Consider the following 27,642-nt stretch of genomic DNA (forward strand, 5'->3'; position numbering starts at 1 on the left):
CCGGTGGATCTACTCGCAGCTGGCCATCCGCAACGGCTTTATCGTCGCGATACCGACTTTGTACTTTCCGCAGTAAGCGAGCTATCGTGCACTCGCGAACTCGCTGGCTCTGGAGCGTTCGTGCCCAAGCCGGAGCGCATCGGAAGGAGATAAGAAGTTATCAATTTCCTTCGCGCGACGACGCGCACGCCGGAATCTGCCGGAATCTGCCGGAACCTGCCGGAACCTGCCGGAATCGGCTAGAAAGAAGCCCGACCGAGCAGTCGCAGCCGGTGGACCGTCGAGCGGCGGTCGAGCACGGGGACGATGGCGTCGCGCCGGAGTTGGCTGGCGTGGCTGGCGCTGTGCGCGTGGGCGACGAGCGCCGCGGCCCTGAGCATCGGCCAGTCCAAGTTCCGAGTGGCCAAGTCGCCGAGCGCCCGCTACATCGTCGCCCCGGAGCTGCTGCGCCACGAGAGCTTCGCGTTCGCGAGGATCGAGGCGGCCGGCGAGCGGCCGGGCGAGCTCGGCGTGGAGGTGTCGATCGTCAACCGGACGTCCGCGAGGCGGTGCTCGGTGAGGCTGACACCCGCGGCGCGGGCGGCGAGCGCGGGCGTGACCGCGATCAGGCGGCTGGCCTGGGGCCGAGTGCTGATCGTGGCGCACGACGAGCTGCCGGGCGGCGAGCGCGAGGTGGTGCCGCTGCTGCTCAACTTCGAGGAGTGCCTGTTCGTCCTGCCGTACTCGCGAGTCCTGCCCAAGCGCCACGCCATCTTCACGACCAACAGCGTGCGGGACGACCGCAACCGGTTCGTCATCGTGGCCGCCGACCGGACGTTCTGCTCGCCGCACAACAGCTGCGCGGTCGTGGTCGCGATCAACCTGCCGTTCAGCGAGCTCGAGGGCTTCGACGTGGCGGAGCCTCTCTCACCGGAGACCGCCCGCATCGAGCCGCTCTCGGTGTCGTACGACCGACACCTGTTCGCGGTGCAGGGCCTCGACGCCGCGGGCGCCTACAGCTGCGCGCTCTACGACACGCGCGGGGGCTCCGGCCGGCGCACGCAGCTGCTCTCGCTGCCCGACGCCGGCGCGGCGCAGATAGTCTCCTCCAAGCTGGCCGTCTGCTGGATCGAGCGCCCGGCAACGGACGCCGTCGTGCACTGCTCCAAGTTCAGCGGCAACGGCAGCCTGGCATTCCGGCGCAGCGTGCGTTACGAGCAGCCGGTGACCATCTCCTTCGTGGAGAGCACCTTCCTCGGCCTGCTGCTGTTCGCCAGCAAGTGGCACTGCGAAGGCCTCGACTGCTGGACCGTCTTCGTCAGCTCCATGTCGGAGGACGACCGGCCCGAGCCGCAGGGCTACCACGCCGCGAGGCTCGCCTGCACGGGAGACCGGGAGCGACTGCTGGTCTTCAAGGCTCGCAAGGACGTCGGCTCGATTCAGGCCGAGTACGTCTGCGACAACGGCCACGAGTTCACCTTCAACGTCGTCGGCGTCGCCGATCAGCAGTAGGTCATAGCGGTTCGGCCACCGACCGCCCGATGAGAAGAGGACCACACCAATCGCGAGCTCTATGCCCTTGACGAACACCTGGCTTTGTTGTCGTGGCTGGTCGAGACTGACGAGCGCAACTGTTTCGGGAAAATAAGAATCGTCGATGTGGCAGCCTGCCGATTCGCAGATCTAGTTGTGCCTGCCAATTACGTTCCTTACCTGATTGCTTCGTTCGAGGAGCTTCGACGTGTTCTTAGCTAACGAGACCCACTGCGCGAGAGCTGCGTTTTGCAGGCTCACCTACGCGACGCATCCACGGTGATGGATAAAGATCAACGGACTCGTCCACGACCGAGGCAGCTGCAATGGTAGCTCATCGTTTGCGTCCCGAGCAGTCGAGCGGACGTCGCATGCTTGCGCTACGATGATCGCGCGAATCTCGAAATGAACGTGACTTTCAGGCACACCGACGAAAAGTCGCACGTCTGGCTGCAACCTTCCAACTTGAGGCGTGGAGTGGTGCTAGCTGCCGCGAGCACGCTGAGCAACGCAGAGCCTAAGCGCGATACGACAGATTTAGCATCGTTGAGTTTCATAAGAACCAGCGGACGAGGAGGCCGCTAGAGACTTCGGGATTGAACCTCGAATGCAACCTCGGCACGTCGGCGTGTCTGAAACGGACTCCAATGACGTGTGCTTCCGTTTCATTTGCGACCGTTTGAATCAACTGCAGCACTCGCGCGACAGCAGTAGTATGGAATGCGCCACGAAATATTTTCCAATGTATTTTCCTTGTGTAGCGGAATAATTCAATAAAGCATCATCAGCACAAGTAGCGTTTTTATTATGTCGGCAATTGTCGCGACATTTTTATAAAATTACGCTCTTCTCAAGCATAAGATCGAAGAGATAGCTGTTCAGTAAGGCGGTTATTTTTATCTTGTAACTATATCAACTTATTTTCAATCAATTGCTTATAATAAAATTCACCGCGATCAATTATATCGATGAAATATCGAATTACTTAAACTAATAAAGAACCTCGTTTATTTATTTGATTGCGGAGTGATATTTAACGAGACTCAACGTGAGCGATGGCGAAGAGCGTCGATGAGGTTGCCTCAGCAGCACATTTAACGCTAAAGAAATGCCAGTCGCCAATGGCGTCGATGGAAACTCCGTTTGAAGCGATTACGCAAAAAGGGTATATCGACAATGCAGGAGTAGGTCAGCGCGGCTGCATTAGCCGACAGAAATATTCAGATAAAGAGGCTGGCGATAGTGACTCGTCAGCGATCGGCCAAGAAGCACGCGAGCAACGAGTAATTTCGCCAACGCGTAAGCACTGCGCCGTGAGTACGAACCACTTGGCACTCGGCAGGTACGAGCTCCGCCTCTGTCTCGCAGCCGACACGATGAGCCGCCGCCGCCGCCGCTCCCCGCTGGTGCTGGTCCTCTGCTGCTGGTGCGCCGTCGGCGGCAGCGGGCGTCGCTTGCCGGAGGTGTCCAGCTTCGCGAAGGAGATCGTCATCCCGGAGGAGCAGGTGGCGCAGCGCGTGTGGCCGCCGGTCACCGAGGGCGGCAGCTTCGTGTACGCTACGTGCGACGCGAGCGACCCGGTGTACTTCCGCGAGAAGCGCTGCAACGTCAGCGTGGAGACGCCGGCGCTGTCCGGCGCGACCTTCAGGGACAGCTGTCCGGTGGTGGTGGCGCCGGACGGCGCGGGCCAGGAGGCGCTCTCCCACCTGCGCGTGCTGCCGTTCGGCGACGAGAGGGTGGTGCTGTCGTGGCTGCAGGCCGAGTGGCTGGGCGGCACTCCCACGGCGAAGCTCAAGATTCTGGACATGTCCAGCTGCAGCTCCGTCGACCTCGCTCTGCCCTCGGATGCCGTTCCCTTCGTCGTGTCGTACGGCGGGACCACCATGGACGTCGGCCTGCGCAGCGACGTCTACTGCGGCGCGACCGTGTGCAAGCTCAGGCTGAACGCCTCCGGGGAGATCGTCGACGGTCCCAGCGCGATCTTCGACGACGTCGACCTGCTGTTCTACTACGCGCTGACGCCGGTGCCCGCCGACTCCGAGGACGACGGCTTTTACCTGTCCGCCGCCTACAAGGATCGAGAAGCGCTCCGCGAGCACGTGTTCAAGGTGGCGGCCGACGGCAGCAAGACGGAGCTGATGTCGTTCTCGCCGGGACACTACAGCAGCTACTCGACCAGCCGGCGCATGCTCAGCGTCTGCACGTCCACGGGCAACACCACCGTCACCTGCTATCAGCACTACTCGGCGCTGAACCTGCTGACCAACAGGAGCCTCGAGTTCGAGGACGGCCCGCTGCAGCGCTGGTTCCAGCCTCACAACTTGAGGGACGGCGGCATGCTCCTCGCGACCGGACGTGCGAGCGACGAGCAGGCCCGGCGCTACGACAGCTTCAGCGTGATCAAGCTGTCCGCGAACGGGCGCAAGAGCCGTCCGCTCACCGTCCACGGCCTGGACTTCGCTTGCCGCCGCCTCGAGGCTCTGCTCGTCGTCGTGTCGGAGAGCGAGCACGACGACGACGTCTGCTTCAACTTCAGCTGCAGTCGCGGCGACGCCCTCAGGTTCGCGAGCAAGTGCCTGCCGAGGTCTCGCGTGGTCATGTCGCCGCGCAGCCCGGCGGTCGTCAACTGAACGTCGCCGTACTTTTAAGTGCTCGGCGATCTTCGAAAGTTTGCAGTCCTCGGCGCGCCCGTCGACGAGGTGCAGGCATGTCAGCAGCGTCGCTGGCGGTATTGTCGTTGTGCGCGCTCGGCGGCGCGGCGGTCGAGTGCCGGCAGCTGCCGCTCGTTACTGGATTCGAGAAAAGCATCAACGTCAGCGGGAGATCCGCCGTGGCAGCTTACCCCGCTGTCACCGAGAACGAGAGCCTCGTTTACGCCGTCTGCGATCGGACGGCGTCACTGTACACGCGCAAGTCCTGCGACGTCAGCGTGGAGACGCCTGTCTTCGTGAACGCGTCCTTCAAGGACACCTGCCCCGTCCGCTTTGCAGCCGACGATGCCAGGCACAACGTGCTGTCGCGGCTGGTCGTGTACTCGTTTGGAGACGACAAGGTCTTGTTTTTCTGGAGGCAAGACGATCACCGCGACAACTCGAGCCGAACGAAGCTCAGGCTGCTGAAGATGCCGCTTTGCGAGACCGTGGACTTGCCGATTGCCGCCAGCGGAGTGGCCTTCGTCGTAATTTACAGGGCCAGCTTGGAATTAGGCTTGCTCGACGAGAAATACTGCCACTCGCGGTCCTGTAAGATCACGTTGAACGACGACGGCCGATTGATCGACGGCCCAACAAAAATTTTAATGGACGTGGAATTCGAGTTCATCTACAGTCTAGCGCCGGTGTCTCATCTCTCTCCAAACGAAGGTTTTTACGTTTCGGTTGTTCCCGGAGCGAAGGAATCGCGACTGGAGCCGAGGCGCCGTCACCGTTTGTTCAAAGTCTACTGGGACGGCGTGGCTACCGAGCTTACGGACATGTCCGTCGAGAAGTACAGCAGCTTTTCCAACGCGTACGGCTACTTCACCAGCTGCGAGTCGAGCGGCAACACGACGATCAATTGCCGCCAGTACGACGCGTCGATGAATCTGAAAACGAACGCCACCGTCTCGTTTTTGGATTACGGCTTGAACCGATGGATGCAACCGCACAATCTGCAGGACGGCAGCCTGCTGCTGGTCACTGGTGCCGAGAGCAGCTTCAACAGTGGACGCTACAAAAAGTTCCAGCTGATAATGCTGTACGTTACGAAGCAGAGACCGTTGGTGGTCGAAGGACTCAACGTCAAGTGTAAACCCATCGGATGTTTGCGTGTCTACGTGTTAGAAAACGACATCGATGAGATTTGCTTTTACTTCGTTTGCGATCGAGGTGACCATCGTCGAAGCGAACTTAAATACTCTGTCAAGTGTTTGCCGAAGACTTATCTCAATGTGCTCGAGCGAAGACCAGCTGTTGCAAGTTAATTACCACGATTGTTCGCATTTTTATAGTCATTTCAAAAATTCTTTACTCATACCAGTGTAGCATTAATAAATCTACAAAAATTCCATATTTATTATTTCGCCATTTCGACATACATGACGATTAACTAGCAAGTACAGGAAAAATTCTGAAATAATGACATTTGCAATAGATTCCGTTGAGTATACGTCACCTTTTGCCGCCTAATTTAAGAAGTATCCAAATTCGTAAAAAATAGCTCTTCATAAATTACCGCAAGGCAAACCAGAACGTCTTCTCTATCAGAAATTATCTCAAGTTTCACAAATATCCATTCTATACTAAGAAATAATCAAGGTTCTATTTGCGATTACAATGTTTTTCTCTTAATCTCAATCGTTTATCCGCTAAGCGTTGCGTAAATTCAAGCATCTTTATCAACAGTTCTCAACTGCCTCGTGCTGAACGGATTTTCAAAGATTTTCTCTCGATCCGTAGGTATCGCATTGAATACGAGTACAACTTTTTTTGTCTGTTACGCTGTACGGGTAAACCCTGCTGTTACTCAAACGTGTTTTATCATTATTTTCATCTCAATTTTATTACGTAAGTCTACAGACTCATATTTTTTTGAGCAATCTTTACGTCAAACACTTATGTTTTTCTAGTATAATGTCGGCAGTTCTATCGTTTCTATTATTTGCCATATCCAACACTTTGACAAGCAGCCGTGAGCTACCAACCATTTCAAGCTTATACAGAGAGATCGTCGTCAGAGAAAAAGCTGTAATACCGTCGCAACCAGCTGTCACAGAAAGTGGAAGTATCATTTATGCAATCTGCAACCGTACGGACTATCATTTTTCCACAAACAAGTATTGTAACGTCACTGTTGAAAGGTCCCATTTTTCCGGTAGTCCTCGTGTTAACAGTTGCCTGGTGCGCGTCGCTCCCGACGAGGCTTACTTTCAAACTCTTTCTCGGTTTACAATGCTCACTTTCACTGACAACAAACTTATATTTTTCTGGGAACAAGAAGATGAGAGGTTTTCTACAAAGTCGATTGTATTCAGAATCTTGAAATTGCCGAAATGTGAGTTGATTAACGTTACAATACCAACTGATCAACTGTCCTACGTAGTTGTTTACAAGAATAATTTCGACTTGATATTGTCGGATAAGAAATATTGCGGTTCCCCTAGTTGCAAAATTACGTTAGACGAAGGTGGGAGACGAGTACATTTGGATCCAATAAAAATTTTAACAGACATCGACGTTGCCTTCCAATCTGGCCTAGGAGCGGTGGTACCCAGATCGCCGCACAAGGGATTTTACTCTTCGGTTGCTGTGAGTGGCGAGCGGAATGTGGGAAAAAGCTACGAGCATTTGCTTCGAGTAGACCGCGACGGCAGAGCAGTCGCGTTTGATAAGATTTTCACGGACAGCCACGTTAGTTTTTCGAACAGCCACGAATATTTCAGCCTGTGCGAGCGTACCGAGGCCACGGCGATCTACTGTCGGCAGTACGACGCGACCTTGACATTGAAGATCAATGAAACTTTCGAGCTCCAAGGGGCAGCTGGGCTCAATCGCTGGATGCAACCTTACAATTTCGAAGACGGCAGTTTACTTCTCGTCGTCGGTGTGACAGCTGACGTGGAGGGCAGACATTACAACAACTTTGAAGCGATAAAGGTGGATCCGGACGGTCATAGAGATAGAGCGCTCGTAGTGGAAGGTCTCGATCTGAAGTGCAAGAGGAGCGAGGTGTTACGTGTTTATACGATTGAAAATGAATTGGATGACGTTTGCTTCTACTTCGTGTGTCGACAGGGTGACGAGTACCGACGGAAACTCAAATTTTCCGTCAAGTGCTTGCCCATAACTATTTTTACAATGGTCAGGCGTCGTCCCGCAATCGTAAGCTGATAACGCATTGTAATGTAGAAAAGCTCGACGAACCGCAGATTAGGTGATCGAGCGCGTCGAGCAAAATGGATGTACAAGCGAAAAAATGAAAAGGTCCACTCGATACTTTGGCAAGAGTAGGTTTTTATGTTAGAAATCGTCTCGGCGCGCCGTTGACGAGTGTGCGCTTTATCGGCGCTACACGGCATTGTTTGCCAGCAAATCATCGTCGTACGCTCCGAGTGTTTAGGCGAAGCCGCCGAAGCGAAAGCCTATTCCAGGAAGCACCTGGACAGAAAGCTTATCGACTGGTCGGCTCCGCCGACTGCAACGTCGTGACACGCGACCGTCGCGCAAACCCGGTCGTCCTCCCTCTGGACGACCTCGCTGCTGATCGCTACGGCACTGCCGCATTCGAGCCCCGACAGCTGGTACAAGTCCACAGCCCTGTTCAGATCGACCGGCTTCCTCAGCACGTGGAACTTGACGTGGCCGCCGGTGCACGAGTCGAGCCCAGAGCACTCGTTCGTCATGATCAGCAGGTCGTGCGGACCGAGATTCCTCATTGCCATCCACGTGCCCGGGTCGTAATTCAGATTCTCCACGGCCGACAAAATTCTTCGGCCTGCGCGGTTGAACTGCTCGCAATTGACGATGCGCTTGGTGTGGGTCAGCCAGCAGTAGCCTGTAACGTGCGTTTCATTTTCGAAATTAGTGCCCGTTCGACGAAGCGCTTCGTTGCAAATGGTGTCGTACCCAGGTACTCCCTGCTGCAGTCGTAAGTGGCCACTCGAGCGTCGAACGGCACCGCTCCCATTTCAATTTTTTTGCCGTAGTACGAGCTGACCAAATTGAACGTGTTCGGCGTGATGACGAAGTGGCCTTTCGACGCAGCGTCGGCTTTTACCGAGCACATACGGGTGCTATTGTAGAAGTACTCGCTGGGCAAATAAGAGGTTGCCGGCCCGTTTATTACTCGTGATCTCCGATCAAAAGTCTTGCCGCACAGGAAATTCCCGCAGTACTGTTTGTCACGGTAGTACACGTCGAAGGTCTGCTCGTAAACCACGATATGGAATTGTTCGATCTGGGTTTGGAACTCGTGGTCGGTCCTCTCGCAGCTGCTCATGTTGACTATACTCAGAACCAGGCGTTTCTTGTCAGTGTCGTCTTGGTCTTCGTCGGCCCAGACGAACGCCACGTAGTCGCCGAACAGCCTTCTCAACTGGAATTCTTTGGTAATGTTGCGAACCTTGTCCGCGACGAGGTAATTGCCCGGACAGGTCGACTCACCGATGATCTTGGCGTCGGGGAAGGAGAACAGCGTTATGGAGCAGTTCAATTCCTTGCGAAATTCTCCGACTATGCAGGCCGAGTAAACGAGGCTGTTGTCCTTGACCGAGCGCTCGTCGAGCACTATCTCGTAATCGCTGCTGTACGAGTACTTCATTTTTAGAGTGCTCGAGCCTGCGTAACGACTACCCAGGCAGAGCAGTCCGATCATCCAGACGAGCGACCTCATTTCTTAAACTAATGCATGCAATAGCCCAATTACAATGACTACTTTTGCTCAATTGAGAAATGACCGCCAAAAATCTGCCTGAACTTTGGTTAATTTAGACGTGCCAATTGTGCCGACGCTGACGCATTAAGAATAACCACCGATCAAGTACAATTTTAACGAACGATTGCTCTCCTCGCGAAGCTGCTGCGACAAAGAAAATCGATATAACGACTGTCCCGTACACCCAGCCACTAGACGAAGACGCACTTTCACGAAGATTCAACTTTACAGCGCGTCTCGCCTAGTGTAAAAATCCCGAACAACTAATCGCTGACACGCAGACTCGTCCGACTATGTATCTACGCGGCAACGCGGGCGCTGAGGAGGGATGACAGTTACGAAAATGCGTAATCTGCCGGAGACGTCGCTGACCTCCATATTCCGGTCTAGCGAAATACGCGCGCGCGCCACGGGGAGGTGAAAATAACGATCGGCCGCTTGGGAAAAATTATTGAAGCTTTTCAATTTTAATAATTAGCGCGCACGATAGCACAACGTAAGGCAGTGCTAAACAACAACCCTGTTACGCAACGCTCCGCTCCGATAGCGGACCGTTCCAAAGATTCCAAAGAGCGGAACGGGCGTAGACACACCGAGTGCGAACGTCAAATAATTAGCTGTGAATCAGATCGTTCGTGGGCTTTCAACGACATTCGCTGGTTCGTTGAACCGCGCGATAATATATGTCTTCTCTTTATTTATGCTTGCCGAAAATTAGATTTTTCTTTTTATTAAAAGAACGTGTACAATAGGATCAAAAAAAAAAAAAAGTCGTAGATATCCGAGCTTATTTGAAGCTCTTATCGTCGAAGCAGTTGGCAAAAGTCAGCAGGTCCGGCGATTCGGCAGTCGGCGAGATGCTGTATCTCGCCATGGAGACGCAGTACAGTTTGTCATCTTTCTCGAAGAGCTGAGCATTGACGAGGTTCGACAGGCGCTCGCGATGGAATCCCGTAAGATGCACTTCTCCAGCTTTACGTCCTTGCGCGTCGAATTTGGTTACGTAGTAGTGGTCGTCGTTCATCGCGCAGATCGATTCGCAGCGACTCGTCAGCAGGAGAAATCCGCCGTCGCGCAGATTGTGCATAGCCGCTTGCTCGACGTCGTAGCCAAAGTCGGGATTGGATCGTAGCTTTGGCTGGCCCTCGTGGTCGTATCGCGCGCAGCTGAAGCTCGAGTTCGAGTGGTAGCAGAGGCCGATGGTCGAGTGGGCCGTCGAGTGGACGAGCTTCCACGAGCGCTGGGCGTCCAGCTCGGACGGGAATTTCATTATTTGACCTGCGTTGAGAAATTTCTCTCGTTCAGAAGGCCGAGATTTTTCGAGAGACTTGGCGAGTCAGCAATGAAGGAAGCGTATGGAACTTGCATCCGACCAAGATGAATCAATGAAAACTGCCACTCTCGAAGAGAGGAGATGAGAGTTACGCGGACGCCAGCAGCGAAGTAACGTTTCCACTCACCGTCGCGTTTGACAACGTAGGCCTGCGGCACGTTGACGAACGTGCCTTCGACAACCAGATGACCTTTCTCCTGCGAATGCTGCGCTAGGGGCACGACCTCGACGAGACCCGACTCGGGTGTGAACCACTTGTCGGGGGCTTCGGTCTCGCCAGCCTCGGGATCGACGTGCAGCTTGCAGACGTTTTTCCCTCCGCAAAGCGAGTCGTTGGAGAAGACCAAGCAGTAGGTGCTGTCGCTGTACGTTGCCATCCGAACGCGTTCGAGGTACGAGTCGGGATTCACCTCGTCATCCTTTCGCGCGTACGACAATTTGGCTTCGGTGCTCCGGCACTCCGGATATTTGACGGTGGTATACCTCACGAGTGTTGTCTCTCTGCTCCGGCTCTCCTTCCTGTCGCTCTCCGTCCAAATGAAAATCGCGCGATCCAGACCCAAAGGCACGACCTTCATCCTCGGGCCGATCAGGCGCTCGGCTTTTTCAGCCTTGAGGGTCACCTCGCAGGATACGGCTCTCAACGTGCCGTTCAAAGCGTCGTCCTCGCGCACCACCGTGCACCTCTTCTCCGACTGACCCTCGGCCAGGTCGCACGTCGCGTACGACAACGTTGTATTCTCGAAGGAGTCCCGTCCGAAGACCAGCTGCTTGCCGGGAAAGTGGCGCGACCTGCTCGAGCCATCGTGCGCGCTGACCAAGTCCAAGAGCAGCACTAGGAGCGCGCTCGCCGCTTTCGCCGTCGACAGCATGCGTTCACCTGCAATGAGTTCAACCACATCGACGGGTACGATCTCGCAAAAGCACGGTGTACGACATTCGCAGCTTGGATACCTTACGAATCTTCCCTCTCCAATGGACAAAGAGAGACTGGCGACTTTCGCGCCGCCCAAATTTCTATTTATGTATGAGCCACGCGGACTTGGAGACGCCGGAATATTTGGAGGCTCGATTGAAAAATTGCCACGCTGCAAATAACCACGGCTTATTTCGTTGATCTCCAACAGTGGTAACGAGCGGTAATTGTGCGCCTGTGATTGGGGATCTGCGGGGTTCCCAGCCTTGACGAACGCGTAGGAACTTTTGTCGCAGCTTGAACGCGATGTCGTAATTACGCGAGCCGCAAGAGTGCGAATTCAATCGGGAAAAGAAAGGAATATGAAATACGGAAAGCTAATGTATTTTTTCCTTGCAAATCATTCGGTACATAAAAAGGAATGGTGGCAGCGTACATCTAGACGGTGAAAGTCTTGACGGCCAACTCGCGATCGGAAAAGCACTGCGTGACAACGCTGCGGTTCGACTGCTGCGAGCCGAAGACCCGGCTGCAAACGTCGGTCAGGCAGTACTCCCTGTGCTCGTTCTCGAACATGCTGGTCCTCAGGTGAGCCGGCGCGCAGTCGCAGTTGGCGGGCGAGCGATCGATCGCGAAGAAGACCGCGTTGTCCACGGAGATCTTCATCAGGCGCTGGGCGTTGCCGCGACGCTCGCACTCCGCCGCCGAGCGCTTGGACAGAGCGAGCAGGTAGCCGCCGTCGGAGAGGTTGAACGCGTCGCTGATCCGCGCCCCGTCAACGAGCCGCAGCCGGGTCTCCTGCATCTTGCGGCCGGACAGCATGCTGAACCGCGTGCAGTTGGCGAGGGTCGTGCCGGCGTCGAGCCTCTGCTGGTGGCAGATGGTGATGGTGTCGTGAGTGGTGGACACGGCGAAGCGCCGCGCGGGCAGCCGCCGCGAGTAGCTGGCGAAGCGCACGAGCTCGTCGTCGGCGCCGACGAACCAGGCGTCGATGCTGCGCTCGAGGCTCGGCAGCAGCAGCACGTAGCCCTTGGGCCGGGAGCCGTAGGGCTCGATGGGGTAGTAGGCGGTGTAGAAGGGCGGCGACGGGTCGTGGACGAGGCAGACCGGCCGGCCGAGGGCCTCGCCGCTGGCGGCGTCGAACGAGCGCTTGCAGTACCTGCGGCTGGCCTCCTCGACGTAGAACACGTCGAACGAGGCGTCGTAGGTGGCGACGCTGACGCCCCACGCCACGTAGGAATCGTCGTTGCCGATCGTCGCGAGCCTCGCCTCGCACGTCGCCGCGCACGTGGCGAGCGCGACCACGCGCAGCCCGACCGCGCGCCCGCCGTCCGCGCCGCTCTGCGACCAGATCACGATCGCCCGGTCGCTGCCGTACGGCACTGCCCGCGAGACGCGGCCCACGCTGCCGCCGTCCGCGCGCAGGCTGGTGCTGCACGACCGGCCGAACCTGGAGAGCACGCAGACGGCCTCGGAGGCGCGCGGCCGCTCCCGGCGGCACGCCACGCTCGGCGCGGTCACGTTGTCCGCGAGCTCCCGCTCGAACTGCTCGCGATGCTTCTGCGCGCCGGCCAGGCAGACCGAAGACCAGGCCAGCGAAACCGCCACCACCAGCAGCGGCGGCGCGACCGAGCGCATGCTCGCGGTGCCGACGACGCGCCCCGGGGGGGTAGCTCAAGCCCGAAGGCTCGCCTCGCGCATGGCGAGCTTGGATAGCGGCGCGCGCGAACCGATCTGCTTCTACGTCGAAGCTCGACTAAACAAGGAAGCTGGATAGGGGCTTTATATTTTTCGAGCTGTCGAGATCGTATCTCTCAATTAAAAGTGTGTGCACAAGGCGCTGGGAATTGCCCGAATAACGGGCATCCGTTCGGCCGGCTGTTACCCTCACCGGCGTGCTCGAGACGGCTTCTCGCGCACTCGGCCAGCGAGAGCTCGCCCGCCGATTTCTTTTCGTCGGAAACTCGCTCCGCCGGTGCTCGGCGCCGTTGGAATCGTTCGCGTGGCCGAGTGCCGACCTAGCGGGGGGAGGCCGCTCCTCGCGCACGTGGCTGTCAGCGATTAGCCGTCGCGACAAAGAAACTCGGCTCTCGAACGCAGTACACAAGTGCGGACGTCGGAGGACAAGCCGATAACCGCGCGTTAATTTTTCTTCTCGGGCAAGCGGGAGGCTGAATTGTATAACAAGCATCATCCTTCCTTCTGTCTCAAAAAAAGAGACTTTTGAAAAGTGAAACCTCTATTCGTCGTGATTGACCAGTCGAGCTCGGAGATCTTGACATTTTATTGGTTTGCCGATTCGACGTAACGAGATGTTGAAACAAACTATCGGAACGATTCGGTCGAACAATTTCTTTTTGGCGATAAACGAATTAACAACGATACTTTCATTCGTCAACTTTTCGTTGAACGGGAACTTACTCAAATGAATGATAAATTTGAACAAGTTGGAAGTAATTTCTCAAATTGATTGCTATCGAAGATCATCTTGTAAAGCCGATATGTGGCAATTCAGCGCACGCATCGACGCTACAAGCGATCCGCGCGTCAAGGAATCTTCTGCGCATTACTACGTTTTAGCATGCTGCTGGTCGTGAATTTCGCCGAAATTCGGCGAAAATAACGTCTGATCGTGCCGACACACTGGTGACGATCGCGTCTCGCCACAAGCGATTGCAATTTTACCAATTAGATATCGAATAAAATATTTGCCCGTTTTCCTCGAGCCGATTCATTGTGCCGTTTGTTGCGAACGTTCAAAAGCCGCACAAACGTCAGTGTTTGTACGAACGAAGCGTAAACTCGATAGTCGTTCGTTGTCTATAACTTCACTTCGAGCGAAAAAATGCAGAGCGTCACGAACTCAATCGAGCTCAGTGGCTTTAAGTGGGGCAGCTAAATGAGGAAGCTGTGCTTGATTTTTATTAGGGGTCAGCTACGATCTGGAAGTTGTATGGGTGACCTAGAATCCACGTGGAGCTGGTCAGTCGTCGGAACAACGTCTCCGAGTGCGCGTATTTGCTCGAGCGCTTTCGCGGACCGTGGCGGATAATCGAATACGCGAGCGCCGTGGCGCTGCTGACGCGATTACCGAGCGCTCCACAGGCACGGATGGTCGCTCGCGAGCAGTGGGTCACCGACGAGATGATCAAGATTCGGGACGAATTTCATGCCGAATTTCAGGCCGACGACGTCTTCTCGGGCGCCCTGTGCCGAGAGGACAGTCGGTGGGCCACCTCCGCTAATCTGTCCTGCCGGCTGATCCTCGGTCACTTCAGGTCGGATGGTGTGGCGAATTCAACGGCAGCGTCGACTCGCTGCTGCACGTGCTCGCTTCGCCAGCCGTAACAGGATTCCGTTGACACGCGTGCAGCGGCTCGTCGACGTGGCCAGCTGGGGCTTGGGTTATTGGGTTATTGGGCACCAAGGTCGAGGTAAGGCACGGGCCGCGCCGCCTGTTCGCCGACGCGGGCACCGATGTCGCGACCTCGGTCAAGTGCATCTGCGCGCGTTCGAGAAGGCCTTCGGACTGTGGCCGCACAGAGGCGCCGGCTCCTTCGACGTCATCTACCAGCCGCGGCCCACTTGTGCGACAGCGGCGTCTGCAAGAAGAGCTTTGACATGTTTCCCAAAGCGAGCTAGGACATCGAGCCGATCAGCGGCTCGGTTATTTTCAACGACCTCCACCCGCTCCACGGCAGGTACACCCAGGAAGCACAAGTACTTCATCGTGCTGGTTCGGAAGCTGCACCACGAGCCGGTGCTCACGCTGTCGGAGGCGGACCCCGAGGTGTACCGGACCCTGGGGCGCCTTCCAATCCGAAGGTCTCGGCTTCGATCGGGCAGCTTTTACAGCCTGATTCCCGGCGGCGCTGCTGGCCGACTGCGAGACGGAAAAGTTGCTTTTCACGTAGACAACAACGCTGTCTCTGGCTCTCAATAACTATACAAATAAATAAATAAATATTTCTCGCGAGTAATCGTTGCTTTCCAAGGTTCCCATCTCGTTTACAAGCCTGTCCCACATCGACGTAGGGCTGGCTTATCTTTTCAACAGACGCACGTTAGTTGGAGTCACGCAACGGATCCTCGTCGTTGCCTCGAATTCGATTGTCTCGGATAATACCTTTGGCGAGGCCCTTTTCCAAGCATCAATCGCATCAACTTTCGCTATCGCTCCTTATCGTAAATACAAAGTGCATTTCAATGCTCGTTCTCAATGCTGTGCTGCTTAGTGACGTCAAGTGAATGCTGAAAAAGTAACGTAAACAAAATTAATCACTGTGTACGGTTGCGTCTGTACGAGGCATTAAGAAACGACATCTCGGCACACTTTCGTCTCTTGCTGTTTCAGTCTCGGATCGTACGATTACGATTATTGTTGCGATTGACCTCTCACAGTTCAAGCGATCAATTTAAAGATCACTGCGCGTGTAATCTCAGCCATAAACACGCGAAAGATGACGATAATTGTCCGCGTACTTCTCTTTGAATAGTTTCTGTTCGGCAAATCCCTCCTTTGAATTTAATAGTAATTTGCCATGGAATGGCAATCTCGATGGCTTAGCATCCAGTTCGTTTGGTTACTGCGTCTCTGTCTCGTGGCGCTCGAATCTTTTCCAATGGAAACATATGGCTTCGAAAGCGCGAGCGCGTTGACGAAGAGGGCCGGCAGAAGGCTTCCCGATGGATTCAATGAAATAGCCGAACCCACCGCAATATTCCAAGTTTCGAATGGAAAAAACTTCCTCGCCCCGTGAGCTTTCCCCGTGGACGCGTGAGCTTGATTCTGTATACGATCGGCGCGATCGCGCGGAACGCGAGAAACGACACGCACGATTTCGTTTCTCAAACAGGCGAGACTAGTCTCAAGCGCTCGGCGTATCGCTCGCTCGAGCTGTTTGCCGATTATCGCGTCCCAAATTTGAAACTCGTTTCTATTCTGAGCGAAACATTATTTTCTGCAAAAAAAAAAAATATATAGTTGAAGGCTCTTTTAATCAGGACAGCGCAGCAGGATTAGGGAGACCTTGTCGTCGCCGAGCACTTTATTCGAGTGCGTTAACAGACCTATTTGAATATACGTAAAATGGCTCTATTCATGAAGACGGCAGTTTGGATCGGGTCTCCTGCGCGGACGGGTACTGCGGCAAGGTGCGCGCGTCGACACGGCGATGCCTTGAAGCCAGATAGGGCCGTCGTCGACGAGTCAGCGCCGAGGAAAATGGGCGCGAGAGGAGCGCTGCTGCTCGCGATCGCCACCCTGGGCGCGCTGGCGGACGCCGAGGCCGCGGCGCTCGAGGCGGCAAGGAAGATCCGAGCGGAGCCGTCGATCGGCCACTTCGGCTACTTGCCCTTCAACAAGTGGCTGTTCGGCGACAGCGCTCACGCTCATTACGCGACCTGCGACAACTACCCGCTGAGCCAGTACAACGCGAGGAGGACGTGCGAGCTGGTACTGGTCAGGATCGACAACAAGGCCGTGAGCAGCAACAAGACGTGCCCGGTGCAGTTCCAGCCGAACGACCGGGCGCCGGAGAAGTTCCTGCCCGCGGTGCGGGGCGACCAGGTGATACTGCCGCACGTCTACTTCACCAGGCGCAACGAGCGCAACTTCCCCACCGAGATGTACCTGCAGTACCGCGTCGTCAACATGTCCAGCTGCGAGTCCCACGACATCAGGATGCTCGTCAATCCCGAGTTCGTGGTTCGCAACAACCTGCTGTACTTCCACAACAACATCGTCTCGCGCGACGGCGGCATCGGCGTATTCGTGCCGAACGACGGCTTGTGCCTGGGCGCCTTGTGCAGGCTCGACTACGACGCGCGCGGCAAGATCCTCGGCGAGGCCACGTCCTACCTGCCGCCGGAGATGAGCGGCGACTTCGTGCAGCTGTTCCCGGCGTCCGCGCCCGGCGCCTACTTCGCGCTGACGCTCGAGTGGCGGAGGCGCCGCGCCGACGGCGCGAGGCCCTACGGCGACGCGATGCGGCTGCTGCACGCGGCCGAGGGCCGGTCCAGCGAGCTGGCCAAGTTCCGCTACAAGGCCGGCCTCACCGAGCTCTTCGCCGACGCGTCCAACGGCCTGTTCGCCGTCTGCCGCAGGTTCAGCGCGAGGAACAGCAGCAGCAGCAGCAGCGGCGCGATCCACTGCGCTCAGTTCGACGAGGGCAGGGCGAGGACGATGGAGGCGGTCGTCCAGCCGGACAACTCGACGCGGCCGATCGCCCTGTACAACGCCCCCGGCGGAGGACTGCTGCTGGTCAGCGGCAAGTGCGGCCACAAGCCCGACGAGAACCTCTGCCAGAACCTCGTCTTCGAGCTCATCAAGCGCAACGGCAGGGGCAAGGTGCGCCACGTCCACGAGTGCGAGTACGCTCTGCCGATCGCCGGCTTCGCCAGGGACGGCGACGACGGCCAGCTGTGCGTGTCGCTCTACCAGCCCTGCGACACCGAACGGTTTCAGGTCTTTCTCACCAAGAAGTGTTACGCCAAAAAGATGCTTCTCTGATTGTTCAAAGCTCGCCCATTGTCAGTTCGGAGAGTAGCAATAAATTTTCGTAGCGCAGTGTTCCTCGCAGTCTCGAAGCTTTATTTCCATCGACGCGCCGGCGCGTTTGCCGTGGTTCATCGCAATAATCCACAAATAAATTGAGCACTATCCTTTTTTTGAACAATCCATGGCACGAGAAAACCGTGCGAATTCGTCTTCCTTTTTTACATCCGTCAACGTGATGATCGGCTTGCTATGTTCGTGACACGCGCGAGCGGAGAAAATTTTACTCGTCAAAGATCGAATCAATGGATTATTCGATTTTTTCTGACGTGGCCCGTGGACGTCACGGAGATGCACACCTGCGAGTATACGCATTCCGTGCAACTATTCCACTGGTCGCCAAAGCAATTGAATGAGTCGCGATCTCAATCTCGAAGAATTATTAGATCTCGTCCTTGAATGAATTTTTTTTCTTCGTCGCTCTACCCCACGGCGATAACCTCCCAAGACCTTGTGGGACATAAGTTTCAGTACTTTGAGATGAATGAAATACAGTTATGTTCAAAATGAACTACACGTCTTGGCGTGAATTTTTTCGCAGGTAATTGTTCTAAAAGACTCGAATGAATTTTCTCTTTCACCTAGGTTTCGGTTTCCCTGTTCGATCACGAGACTTCGAGCACTCGACATGTCTATACTGGAGAAAATCGGCGATTATTCATTCAACTGCATAACTGACAAATCGTTAGTTGATTCCACCCGCACACTATAATAGTATTTCAGTTAACATAAGTTAAACTTTACAATCGCCGTTACCCCTCTTCGTCAGCCTCGTCAAAAGCGCGTCATTCTACCTGGTAGAACGTGATGGAACATTTTAATTTGAAATAATTCATTCGATTATCCAATGCGTAATATTGAACGTAATGATCGATTGAACAAACAAATATAAAACTGGAAATTCAACTGTTCAGTCGAAGCAATATAGCGATATAATTACGACCGTCATGTTTCTCGAAAGAAACCTTACTCGAGTCTCGCGATCGACTAGGCCAAAGCTGAAAGCACAGCTTGCGTTCAAAAATCAAAACGTCACACGGAATAAAACAAAATGGTCCACCGAACGTAATTGCAAACGAACTAATGCAGTTGCTAAATGACACACGCGACAAAATGAGCGCTAATCTTGCTGCACGATGAGCACAATCAAGGTATTAGTTATTTACTCGGCATCGCTGAGTTTAGCTTATAGCGATTTGCTTCGGCCAACCAATTTTTGCGCACCGTGGACACCCCGTTGGGAGCACACGATCTTTAAAAGGGATAACTGCCTGAAGATACCAGAATCGCAGGGGATCATAGCAAAGTCATTTGAGAACCGAGAAATCTGTGAGGTGAGTGAAGTTCACTTAACGAATGGGGGAAATACAATATTCAGCGTTACAAATAACGGTACATTTGAAGAGATTATAAGGACAGGGTAAGAGCACTCGTACACAGTACAGTTATTTTCATTGCCATATTGGTTTACTAATCGGATGCTATTATCACGTAGATTTTTAAAAATAACAGAGATAGACCTGCGCTATCGGCAGGTCAATTTAGGGCAATACGGGAAGCCGCGCTGCCGTCAAGACGTTCTGAACGCATCGACTGTGAACATGTACAAGTTGTCAAAACACTTAATACTTCTTACGATAAGAATGCTATTGCCATCGGTTGTTTACCTCTGGGAAATGATAGTGTTTTACAAGTCATTCGAGTGGCAGCTAAATTGGAAGCTAAAGTGGAAGCGGAGAATAAAGTTCCAATCGTACAGTCACGAAGAAATTCGTCCTCATCAATAATTTTGTCTGATCGATCAACGGAGCGTGATATCAACTTTTAATTCAAGCTTTAACTTTTAATAATGGAATAAAAATTATTTATTTTTACATTACTGAATGCACTACAGAAACCATAAATAACTCGTCAACTTTAAGACAAATATAAAACCAATGCGTGATCTTGCCTTTCAGTGTAAAAATTAATAGAATCGAAGATAATAAAGATTCAATAAATCGGTTACAGTTTCACAATACATCACTATATTCTTAGAATAAAGAGTTCCGTCAAAATTCGCATTAAATATTAAAGTGCACCGCTACGCTAATCGATGTTGTCGATCATTCATATTTACCTATTACTGAAAACTTAGTCCGTGGATAATCATCAATAATAAAAATCACTCATTCAATGACAATGAAAGCTTTAGCGCCGGGGAAAACATTAAATATTTATTTTAAATTACTTCCACAAATGTAGTCATGATATAACCTTTCTATTTACTATTGAACTTGTTAACTTGTAAAAATGAGTCATGTATCAATAATTTTCGTTTACCAGTGATACAAAATTTATTAAGTAAATCTTACCTAAATGTAATAAGACAATGTTTGCTTATACCAAAGTATCACATAATATTGCCAAAATAATGCAAGGCAAGACATTTAAAACATACATTGCACAAACAGGCATTGAATAGAATGGCGTGCGGACAATGGTGCATAGTTTTATTATACATAGAAATTATTGTGCATAATATCATAGCATAAGAAGTTTATGTAATAAAATTGTCTGCACGCCAATAGAATAAGTACAACTGAAGTTGAAGAAATAAATGACGATCAAGTATTTTAAAAAATTGTCTGACCGATTCGAACCATGCTATTGTCCATATCAAATTCTGTATAAAATTCCATCATGAAAGCACCTCCGAGCTCCCATACTGATGAATTTGGATCAGGATTTGGAACAAATGGGCTGAAACAGGCTTCAATATTTTGAAACGTCATCTGAAATAGGCAAATTCAACGTTTAGAAATTTATTATATCGTCAATGATACGTTACTTTCGGTTTTATTTACCCGCTGTACATAATACTTGGACTGAATGATGAATTCAGTTCCGTTCATAACAAAATGTATAGTCGGTAGCTTGGCATATTTTCGGCAGTTTACCTAACATAGAACAAGATATTGCGAATCGATCATCGGCCATAGAGTTTTTAAGAAATTTCATTTGGGCATACCGAGTACATATTGAGGTAAGGTACGTAAATAGCGTTGAGCATATAATTGAGCTTCATGATGGCATCTGCAGGCCCAGTTATGGCATTGGCACTTGTATCGAAAAAGGCTTTAATATTGTTGATGATTGGATAATCCGTCTTGTTCATTCGAGCGAAAATACTAATGCAGATAATTGAAAATAGTGGAGAATTAATTGTTTTTTCATAAAAGGGCAATGATAAACGCTTACTTGTCTATTTTAATCATCCAGTAACTTTTCTCGGTGACTTTTAGAGTTGTGAGTGTATCATTTTGTACATGTGATCTTTGCGTTCCGCCGAGTATGAGTTTGCCAGCTCTTGTCGTAGTCTCGTCTCTGCGGAAAAGTGATCAATTTAGCTAGGTAACTTTCAGGAGTACAAAAAATTCATTTGAACGATCGACACACCGGTTCATGTAGAAAGTAAAAATATTCTCCTTGATCAGTCCTTGCCTAATAAGATTATAGAAAAAAGGTGTAACGTTAAAAAGTGTATGCTCTTTGAAAGCTAAGCCAATGAAGCCGTCAGCTCGATAGTGCCAAAATGGATTGATCGATAGGTGCGTAGCTTCGAGGAACGTTTGGTTCGGCAAATTTATGTGAGCTAACTGCGAAGCGGAAAGAAGAAATGAAATTTTCACAAATTAGTCCAACTAATTAAAATTAATGTGAAATGGTATTTTAATCACTCACGTGAAAGGTGTCAGTTGCCAAAAAGCCCCACAGCGAGAACTGGTTGTCGGTTATATTTATGAAACGGGTTTCGTTGGGCACATAAGACGACGAAGCTGAACTATCGTATTGCGTGTGGAGTTCTAGACATAACAACGATTACCACGAGTTATAGGATGATAAATATGCTTTAATTATTCACGATAGTAGTATAACTCACTGCATACGATCTCGTTCCAACTGCAATGCGACGACGGTAACCAAGAGTCTGCCCAGGTCGTGTCGAAGATAACTTTGAAGGTTTTTGCCGGTGAGCCCACTTTGATTTCGCCGTAATATTCGCCCTGCGAAAGTATCGAATAAAACAAATAATCCAGGAATTATATCGATCGTAATTATGCAAAAAATTTACTCACGTTTAAAAATTTGTTAAGCACCACAGAATCATTAAAACGGACATCCCTTTGCAAACTTCTCTTAAACAATCTCTTAACGTGTTTCTCGGACGGTTTGTGTTCATACAAATCTACTCTAAAGTTGAGAAATTTTAAAGTTTCTAAAATCAACAATAAATGCTTTCATACTCACTCTATCCGACTTTGTACGAGGACCGCAAAAATCAGTAATAATCCAATAAAGGAGTACATTTTGGAGTGTACGTATACCACCAATAGAAAAGATACTTGTTGCGCTGACAAAAGTTTTCGTTACTCTGGACCGTCTCTCACTTGCCGCTGTATGGCTGCATGCGACTCCGAACATCCACAGGTGGGGAATCCCTGGTTCACTGTTTCAGTTTTAAGATAGCGACTTCCTGCATGATCATCCAATCGCCAGCATGGGCGGTGGTAAATGGCCAATCGTAGTTGATCGTTCCGTTGCGAATGAAGCTTTGGTTCTTGCATTTAATCTATTTTTTCGACCCTTTATTTGCTATATAATATACTATCTATTTGATAAAATTATCAACAAACTTTCGTGTCTTTGAATGATACTGTTCCTAGAATTATCGAGTTTTTACATTGAATTCAAGTTAATCTAAATTACAAATAATCAACTAAATGAAGTCGTACAATTCCACTCTTTATCAAAAATTAATTATAAAACTTATTATATTTTTAGCCTTATTGAAGTTCAAATTCTAGAAGAATAGGCCATGTCATTATTCAAACAGTGAAATATTTAATGAACATTGAGTCGTTGATAAATAATTCAAGACTATAGGCAGTTCAGTGAATCAGTTTTATTTTGTTCAAACTGTTTAGCGAACACATCAAATTACATAATATATATATTTTTATTACTTAGTACACGAAGATTCTTCTGTTAGCAATCAACATTCAATCTCCCAATATTATTTAAGTTTAAACTGTTTATGCTTTTCAATTTCTGTAGTCGATATATCAATAGATTGTATTATTTCAATCACCCAATAAAATGTTTCACGTTTTCTTAATTATCTATTATACTTCTTTTTATACTATAATCTTTAATTCTTTAATCTAACTTCAATATTCACGTATTTTATATTTTTTACAGATTTTATTCTCATCTGCAACAACCTAAAATTGTATAATTATCGCATAATTGCCATCATTTGTAGTATGTAAATGCAGTGGTCAGTTTAGAAATGAAATTAATACAAGATTTGTACCAAAAATAAAATTTCACTTTTCAAAATTTAACTTGTGTTTACACCTTAGTAACGTAACGTCTGTTATTGTCCTATCGTAAGTCGTATTTAAAAAAAAAGAACATAAAACAGAGAGTATTAATCCTTCACCATTTAAATAAAAGAAAGTTAAAAAGTATGTAGAGTGTAATAAAAAAATCACAATGCTTGAGTGCTGTCCTTTTGTTTGACAATCATTTATTATTTATATTCATTTTCTAATCGTCGCTGTACATGTTTTCTAAATATTTTCTTTTGACTCACTGGACAAGAGACTTTTTACACAGATTTTCAATGTGACTGCATAGAAGTATTACGCACCACGTATTTCTTTTAGAAAACATGGGTAAACGTTTTTTTTTTTTTCGATTTTTAAAGCCTCTCGAACAATTTTCATTTTTTAATCAGATGTACAATGTCGGGTGGAATGTATTTTCAATGTTTAAATCGACGAAAATGCAAATCATGACTTGAATCTAATTGACATGTTGAGCAACGATTGTACGCCTCTTAATTAGGAAAAAAAATAAAGAAACGAAAACTAAAGTAGGAAAGTTTTATCATTTAAGTCGTTCGAAAGCCTTTTTCTACCGTCGATTTGACTTGCCTTCGACTTCCTTTTTTAAACGTCCCCATACGTACATACAAAGTTTCTTCAAATTCGAAAGTAAGAATACTAATAAAATAATACAAGTTACAAAGTACACAAGTTGCAGTGTCAGTTTTGTATCAAATATAAACATAATCGAACATTCTAAATATTATTTATATGAACGTGTCTGACGTCAAAAACGGACTTTATAATTGTGTCGAAGGCGAACATTAAATAGTAATTGTCGCAAGTGCTTTGCACGTGTTTTTATACATTTTTCTTTACACAATTAACGCACTTTTGAACATTTTCCAATGTACACAGAGAGAGGGAGAGGGAGAAAGAGATGAGAGAGAGAGAGAGAGAGAGAGAGAGAGAGAGAGAGAGAGAGAGAGAGAGAGAGAAAGAGAGAGGGAGGGAGAGAGAGAAGTACATAAAAACGACACTATTTCTTATATGTCTTTCATGTTTGGAGGGGAATTTGTATTTGCGTGTGTTCGTGTATGTCGGTACGTCTATTACAATTATTATGCGGATATGACTGCGTGAGTGCGCAAATGTGTACGTGTATGATGATGTGAAATTCGAACATCGCACTTATCTCTGTCCGGCTTTGAACTTGTTCCTCTATATAACATAGTCATTGTTATTACTGTTTGTAATTTCCAAAAATCAGACGGTGTAAAAATCTTTGTCTAAGAAGGTTAGACCTAAGGGGCGGGGGAGGGATGAGTTGACAATGTGAAAGTGTTTTTACACTTGACCATTGGCTCCGACCTTGGTCGCTGGCAAATCCTCGTCGATCTTTGCCTTCTTTGGCGAAACGACATCCTTTGCCGCGTCGTCGGTTACCTCGCCACCTGTCGATTTCCTCTTGATGCAGCAGACATTGTCAGTGGGTGCATCTATGAAGGAAACAAGAAAAAATTAATATTCTATTTCATTTTTATGTTTGTCATTTATTAAGCTGAGCTGAACTTATACATGTCTACATTTTTATAAGTACATCTCAGAATATTTTGGCAGTAGAGCAATAGTTATCAAGTTCTTTAATGGACAATTAATTTGTTAATCCAATTGAACATTTTAGAATAAACAAATTACGATTTTTAATTTAATTTTTTATGTTTATAGTATGCACCAAAACATGCAGAACAGTATTTTCGTAATAATATCGAAAGCGCATGCCTGCAGTTTAAATTTATTTTTATTTAACATAATATAAATTTGATTATTTGACGTTTTTTGAAATGTTAAAGTGTGAAACAAAAAGAACACATCACAGTGAATAAGCGTCAAAATAAAAAGTTAAAAAAATATGATACAAAAAGTTAAGCTCATAGTTAATAATTGTATGTAAAGCCTCGTCAATCTTTGTTCGAAAATAAATGGTTGCGGAATGTCGCACAAAAACAAGCCTGACAAAGTACTCAAGCGACCCAGAAATATGACATCACAGGCAAACAAAGCATCTTAGAGTAGCGTGGAAAAGGTTCGCGTGTATATACCCGTGGAATCGCCATTGGTGGATTCGGTTTCCTTTTCATCAACCTCCTTCTCCTCGCTCGAGCCATTCTCTTTGGCATCCTCGGATTTGCCGTTCTCTGACGCCTTGGAATCTTCGTCGTCGTTGGTGACCTCTTCCGCCTCTGTTTCGATCTTCTCGGCGTTTTTCACCGGACTTACATTGTCCTCTGGTTTGGTATCTTTAGCGACCTCCTTCGTCGCTTCCTCCTCGGCAACCTTCTTCTCGGTTGTGCTGACGGACCTAAAGCAAACACACGTCGATTAGAAGCCGCTTGAAAAATAAAAACCGCGTGCACGTGTTACACAGGACTTGTTGCACGTACTTGCCGAATAATAATTTTTGCGCGTTGAATTGATACAAATAATTCTACGAGAACGCGTATCGATTCTGATATAAAACGGTCGTGCGCGCGGGAGAGAAGGCGGCGCAAGAGACGAGAGCGCGCGGCAAGAAAAAAAAAAGAACGAGCGAGAGCGTGAAACAAGCTTTCCGGCCGGCGCGAGTGCGAGAGAGACAGAGCGAGGGACGCCGGGGCCAGTGGTGCTCCGCCATCATGCTTTGATACCGCAAGCGCGGGCAACCCACGCCGCTGCCGCGACCGTTTTTGCAAAAAATACACCGTTTCAGGGACACATGTACGCGTCTAATTGTCTTTCTTAACTAGGTCAACACGACTTGAGAGTGACTATGAGCAAGCGAGAAAAAACGAAGAGAGAGCGAAGAGGAAAAACTCGCGGTAACGATGTGTTGTATGTACCGGCCGCCGATCGATACTCGCGTTTGCTCGCAATATTTTAGGAAGGCGGCCAACGGTTTTAACGGAAAACCTGCGGTACTTACTTAGCTTCTACGTCTGCCATCTCGAAATTTTAAGGATAACTGCTACTTTATCAGCACACAAGTAAGCAATAATGAAGCACTGATTAGCACACACACAAGTCACCTTAAAATATGTCGTGTCGAGCTGGAAGCGGCGGCAAGACTGAACGAGTATAGCGCCGCGCGCGACTTCGGTTGGCGCGCTGCTTGTGGGGAGGGGAAGGGGGGATCGCGGGGCAAAAGGGGAGGAAAATAGGACGCTCGCCGTGTATGCCGCCGCCGCAGCCGGCCGGCGTTGCTTCCCGCTTGCGACTAGATGGCGCTCTATTTTTAACAATGATGTTGATTATTTCTTTCGGCTTAATACGAACTCTTGGACTACAATATATCTTGATCTAGATATCCCTTGGTTTGACCCTTTTCACGAAGTCGGTGCCGAGCGAAGTGACCTGCTTGCTCCTCGCTGCTCACCGTATGAATTGCACGATAGTGGGAATATCGTGCATTTCCGTTGCGCGCACGTGCTTGCCGCCTTCTCGAAGATTCGGGCCACTTCCGGTCTTTCGCGTGTGTGTACGCCGGCGAGTCCACGCATCACAACCGGCCTCGTCCACTTTTGTCTTTGCCTCTTCGCTCTGCCTCTGTCCTTTCTTGCGCAACGAAAAAACGAGAAAAGTTGGAGGATGCCGCGTAGGGCGACGAAAATTATTGTCGCTGCACGCGCGAGAGGCGTTAGAGAAAACGCGTATCGATTGGTTTACAAAAAATTTCGGAGGCGCACGTGGCGAGCTTCAAATTACGCAAATGCTAGCTCAACACCGTATACCTTGCAACTGTGCAAACACGTGGAATTTTCCTCGAAATGACAAGTAGCAGAAAGGGAGAGAGAGAGAGAGAGAGAAAGTCGAACGCTGGACTTGTCCCTCATTCGAAAATAGCAATGCAGGCCACGTATTTCGAGAAACGGCATTGGCGGCTCGTAGGTGTCGTCGGCGAAGAGAGGAGCGGAAAATCGAGCAAAGCTCCGAGCGCGTCGTCCGCTGGTATCGAAGCACTTTCGCTCGGGATCGCTCGAGCGTTACGCAAGAACGAGCCGTCGAGAGTTGCGCAGACACACTTCCGCGTGTCGAGAAAGGTGCTCGCCCGACGAAAAGTGAGGGAGAGATTTCCTTCGAGAGAGCGAGAGAGAGAGAGAGAGAGAGAGAGAGAGAGAGAGAGAGACACGGAGAGCGGCCGAGGTTCAGCGCACCGACGGCGCTCGCTTCTTGGGTGGTGATACAGCTTGGCGCTCGCGTCTCTCCTCCCTCTCTGCGGCTGATACGCTGTATTTTCGGAGCAGCGCGCGCCTCTTCTTTTTCTTCTTTTTCCTTTCTCGTCGCCATCGAGCAGCGTTGGTCTATCTTATCTGTCGAATGTACGTGCTTGACGATTGTTTGAGGAGCTTCGCGGCCACAAGCTGGGAGCGTCGTTAACCTAGTTATTTCTTTTCATCGCGGCCGTGTTATACACACTGGGAACGTCCGCGGGACATTGCGAGAGGGAAAGGGGGGGGGGGCCGAGAACTGCTGGCACCGGCGTTTCTTATCGTTGTAAAATCATCTG

At 50.2% G+C, this 27,642-nt stretch overlaps 7 protein-coding genes across 7 annotated transcripts; 2 read left to right on the forward strand and 5 right to left on the reverse strand.

Moving 5' to 3' along the window:
- The first annotated feature begins 2,449 nt into the window (after positions 1–2,449).
- Positions 2,450–4,163, forward strand: LOC131667078 (uncharacterized). The gene is made up of 2 exons (XM_058940271.1): positions 2,450–2,811; positions 2,881–4,163. The coding sequence occupies exons 1-2, from the start codon at positions 2,568–2,570 to the stop codon at positions 4,140–4,142; spliced, it is 1,506 nt and encodes a 501-aa protein (XP_058796254.1). The 5' UTR covers positions 2,450–2,567; the 3' UTR covers positions 4,143–4,163.
- Positions 4,164–4,219: 56 nt separating this feature from the next.
- LOC131667182 (uncharacterized) lies at positions 4,220–5,553 on the forward strand. Its single transcript, XM_058940452.1, has one exon. It carries the CDS (start codon positions 4,220–4,222, stop codon positions 5,471–5,473), a length of 1,254 nt encoding a protein of 417 aa, XP_058796435.1. The 3' UTR covers positions 5,474–5,553.
- Positions 5,554–7,458: 1,905 nt separating this feature from the next.
- On the reverse strand, positions 7,459–9,169 carry LOC131667183 (uncharacterized). Its single transcript, XM_058940453.1, has 2 exons — positions 8,115–9,169; positions 7,459–8,043 (listed from the first exon to the last, which is right to left on the reverse strand). Exons 1-2 carry the CDS (start codon positions 8,878–8,880, stop codon positions 7,631–7,633), a joined length of 1,179 nt encoding a protein of 392 aa, XP_058796436.1. The 5' UTR covers positions 8,881–9,169; the 3' UTR covers positions 7,459–7,630.
- Positions 9,170–9,635: 466 nt separating this feature from the next.
- On the reverse strand, positions 9,636–11,331 carry LOC131667120 (uncharacterized). The gene is made up of 3 exons (XM_058940335.1): positions 11,210–11,331; positions 10,383–11,135; positions 9,636–10,200 (listed from the first exon to the last, which is right to left on the reverse strand). The coding sequence occupies exons 2-3, from the start codon at positions 11,125–11,127 to the stop codon at positions 9,710–9,712; spliced, it is 1,236 nt and encodes a 411-aa protein (XP_058796318.1). The 5' UTR covers positions 11,128–11,135; positions 11,210–11,331; the 3' UTR covers positions 9,636–9,709.
- Positions 11,233–12,908, reverse strand: LOC131667122 (uncharacterized). Its single transcript, XM_058940336.1, has 2 exons — positions 11,608–12,908; positions 11,233–11,343 (listed from the first exon to the last, which is right to left on the reverse strand). The coding sequence occupies exon 1, from the start codon at positions 12,807–12,809 to the stop codon at positions 11,610–11,612; it is 1,200 nt and encodes a 399-aa protein (XP_058796319.1). The 5' UTR covers positions 12,810–12,908; the 3' UTR covers positions 11,233–11,343; positions 11,608–11,609.
- Positions 12,909–19,704: 6,796 nt separating this feature from the next.
- Positions 19,705–22,524, reverse strand: LOC131667099 (lysosomal aspartic protease-like). The gene is made up of 9 exons (XM_058940301.1): positions 22,018–22,524; positions 21,846–21,960; positions 21,650–21,773; positions 21,451–21,572; positions 21,166–21,365; positions 20,968–21,093; positions 20,738–20,897; positions 20,574–20,666; positions 19,705–20,501 (listed from the first exon to the last, which is right to left on the reverse strand). Exons 1-9 carry the CDS (start codon positions 22,074–22,076, stop codon positions 20,343–20,345), a joined length of 1,158 nt encoding a protein of 385 aa, XP_058796284.1. The 5' UTR covers positions 22,077–22,524; the 3' UTR covers positions 19,705–20,342.
- Positions 22,525–24,042: 1,518 nt separating this feature from the next.
- On the reverse strand, positions 24,043–26,219 carry LOC131667100 (uncharacterized). Its single transcript, XM_058940303.1, has 3 exons — positions 26,062–26,219; positions 25,202–25,461; positions 24,043–24,598 (listed from the first exon to the last, which is right to left on the reverse strand). The coding sequence occupies exons 1-3, from the start codon at positions 26,079–26,081 to the stop codon at positions 24,447–24,449; spliced, it is 432 nt and encodes a 143-aa protein (XP_058796286.1). The 5' UTR covers positions 26,082–26,219; the 3' UTR covers positions 24,043–24,446.
- Positions 26,220–27,642: the final 1,423 nt, after the last annotated feature.

This window comes from Phymastichus coffea, unplaced genomic scaffold (assembly GCF_024137745.1).
Source record: "Phymastichus coffea isolate CEN01 unplaced genomic scaffold, Cenicafe_Pcof_1.1 PCOF00063, whole genome shotgun sequence".
Taxonomy (NCBI): domain Eukaryota; kingdom Metazoa; phylum Arthropoda; class Insecta; order Hymenoptera; family Eulophidae; genus Phymastichus; species Phymastichus coffea.

What these genes read in the sequence shown, in the direction of transcription:
- LOC131667078 (XM_058940271.1), top strand. Translation starts at nt 2,568, where the DNA reads ATGGCGAAGAGCGTCGATGAGGTTGCCTCAGCAGCACATTTAACGCTA. An exon ending in ACGAGTAATTTCGCCAACGC is followed by an intron (nt 2,812 to 2,880) that starts GTAAGCACTGCG and finishes TCTGTCTCGCAG; the next exon opens with CCGACACGATGAGCCGCCGC.
- LOC131667182 (XM_058940452.1), top strand. Translation starts at nt 4,220, where the DNA reads ATGTCAGCAGCGTCGCTGGCGGTATTGTCGTTGTGCGCGCTCGGCGGC.
- LOC131667183 (XM_058940453.1), bottom strand. Translation starts at nt 8,880, where the DNA reads ATGAGGTCGCTCGTCTGGATGATCGGACTGCTCTGCCTGGGTAGTCGT. An exon ending in CTGCAGCAGGGAGTACCTGG is followed by an intron (nt 8,044 to 8,114) that starts GTACGACACCAT and finishes CGCACGTTACAG; the next exon opens with GCTACTGCTGGCTGACCCAC.
- LOC131667120 (XM_058940335.1), bottom strand. Translation starts at nt 11,127, where the DNA reads ATGCTGTCGACGGCGAAAGCGGCGAGCGCGCTCCTAGTGCTGCTCTTG. An exon ending in CTACGTTGTCAAACGCGACG is followed by an intron (nt 10,201 to 10,382) that starts GTGAGTGGAAAC and finishes TTCTCAACGCAG; the next exon opens with GTCAAATAATGAAATTCCCG.
- LOC131667122 (XM_058940336.1), bottom strand. Translation starts at nt 12,809, where the DNA reads ATGCGCTCGGTCGCGCCGCCGCTGCTGGTGGTGGCGGTTTCGCTGGCC.
- LOC131667099 (XM_058940301.1), bottom strand. Translation starts at nt 22,076, where the DNA reads ATGTACTCCTTTATTGGATTATTACTGATTTTTGCGGTCCTCGTACAA. An exon ending in TGGCAACTGACACCTTTCAC is followed by an intron (nt 21,366 to 21,450) that starts GTGAGTGATTAA and finishes TCCGCTTCGCAG; the next exon opens with TTAGCTCACATAAATTTGCC. An exon ending in CTTACCTCAATATGTACTCG is followed by an intron (nt 20,667 to 20,737) that starts GTATGCCCAAAT and finishes GTTCTATGTTAG; the next exon opens with GTAAACTGCCGAAAATATGC.
- LOC131667100 (XM_058940303.1), bottom strand. Translation starts at nt 26,081, where the DNA reads ATGGCAGACGTAGAAGCTAA. An exon ending in ATGGCAGACGTAGAAGCTAA is followed by an intron (nt 25,462 to 26,061) that starts GTAAGTACCGCA and finishes TGTTTGCTTTAG; the next exon opens with GTCCGTCAGCACAACCGAGA. An exon ending in CACCAATGGCGATTCCACGG is followed by an intron (nt 24,599 to 25,201) that starts GTATATACACGC and finishes TTTCCTTCATAG; the next exon opens with ATGCACCCACTGACAATGTC.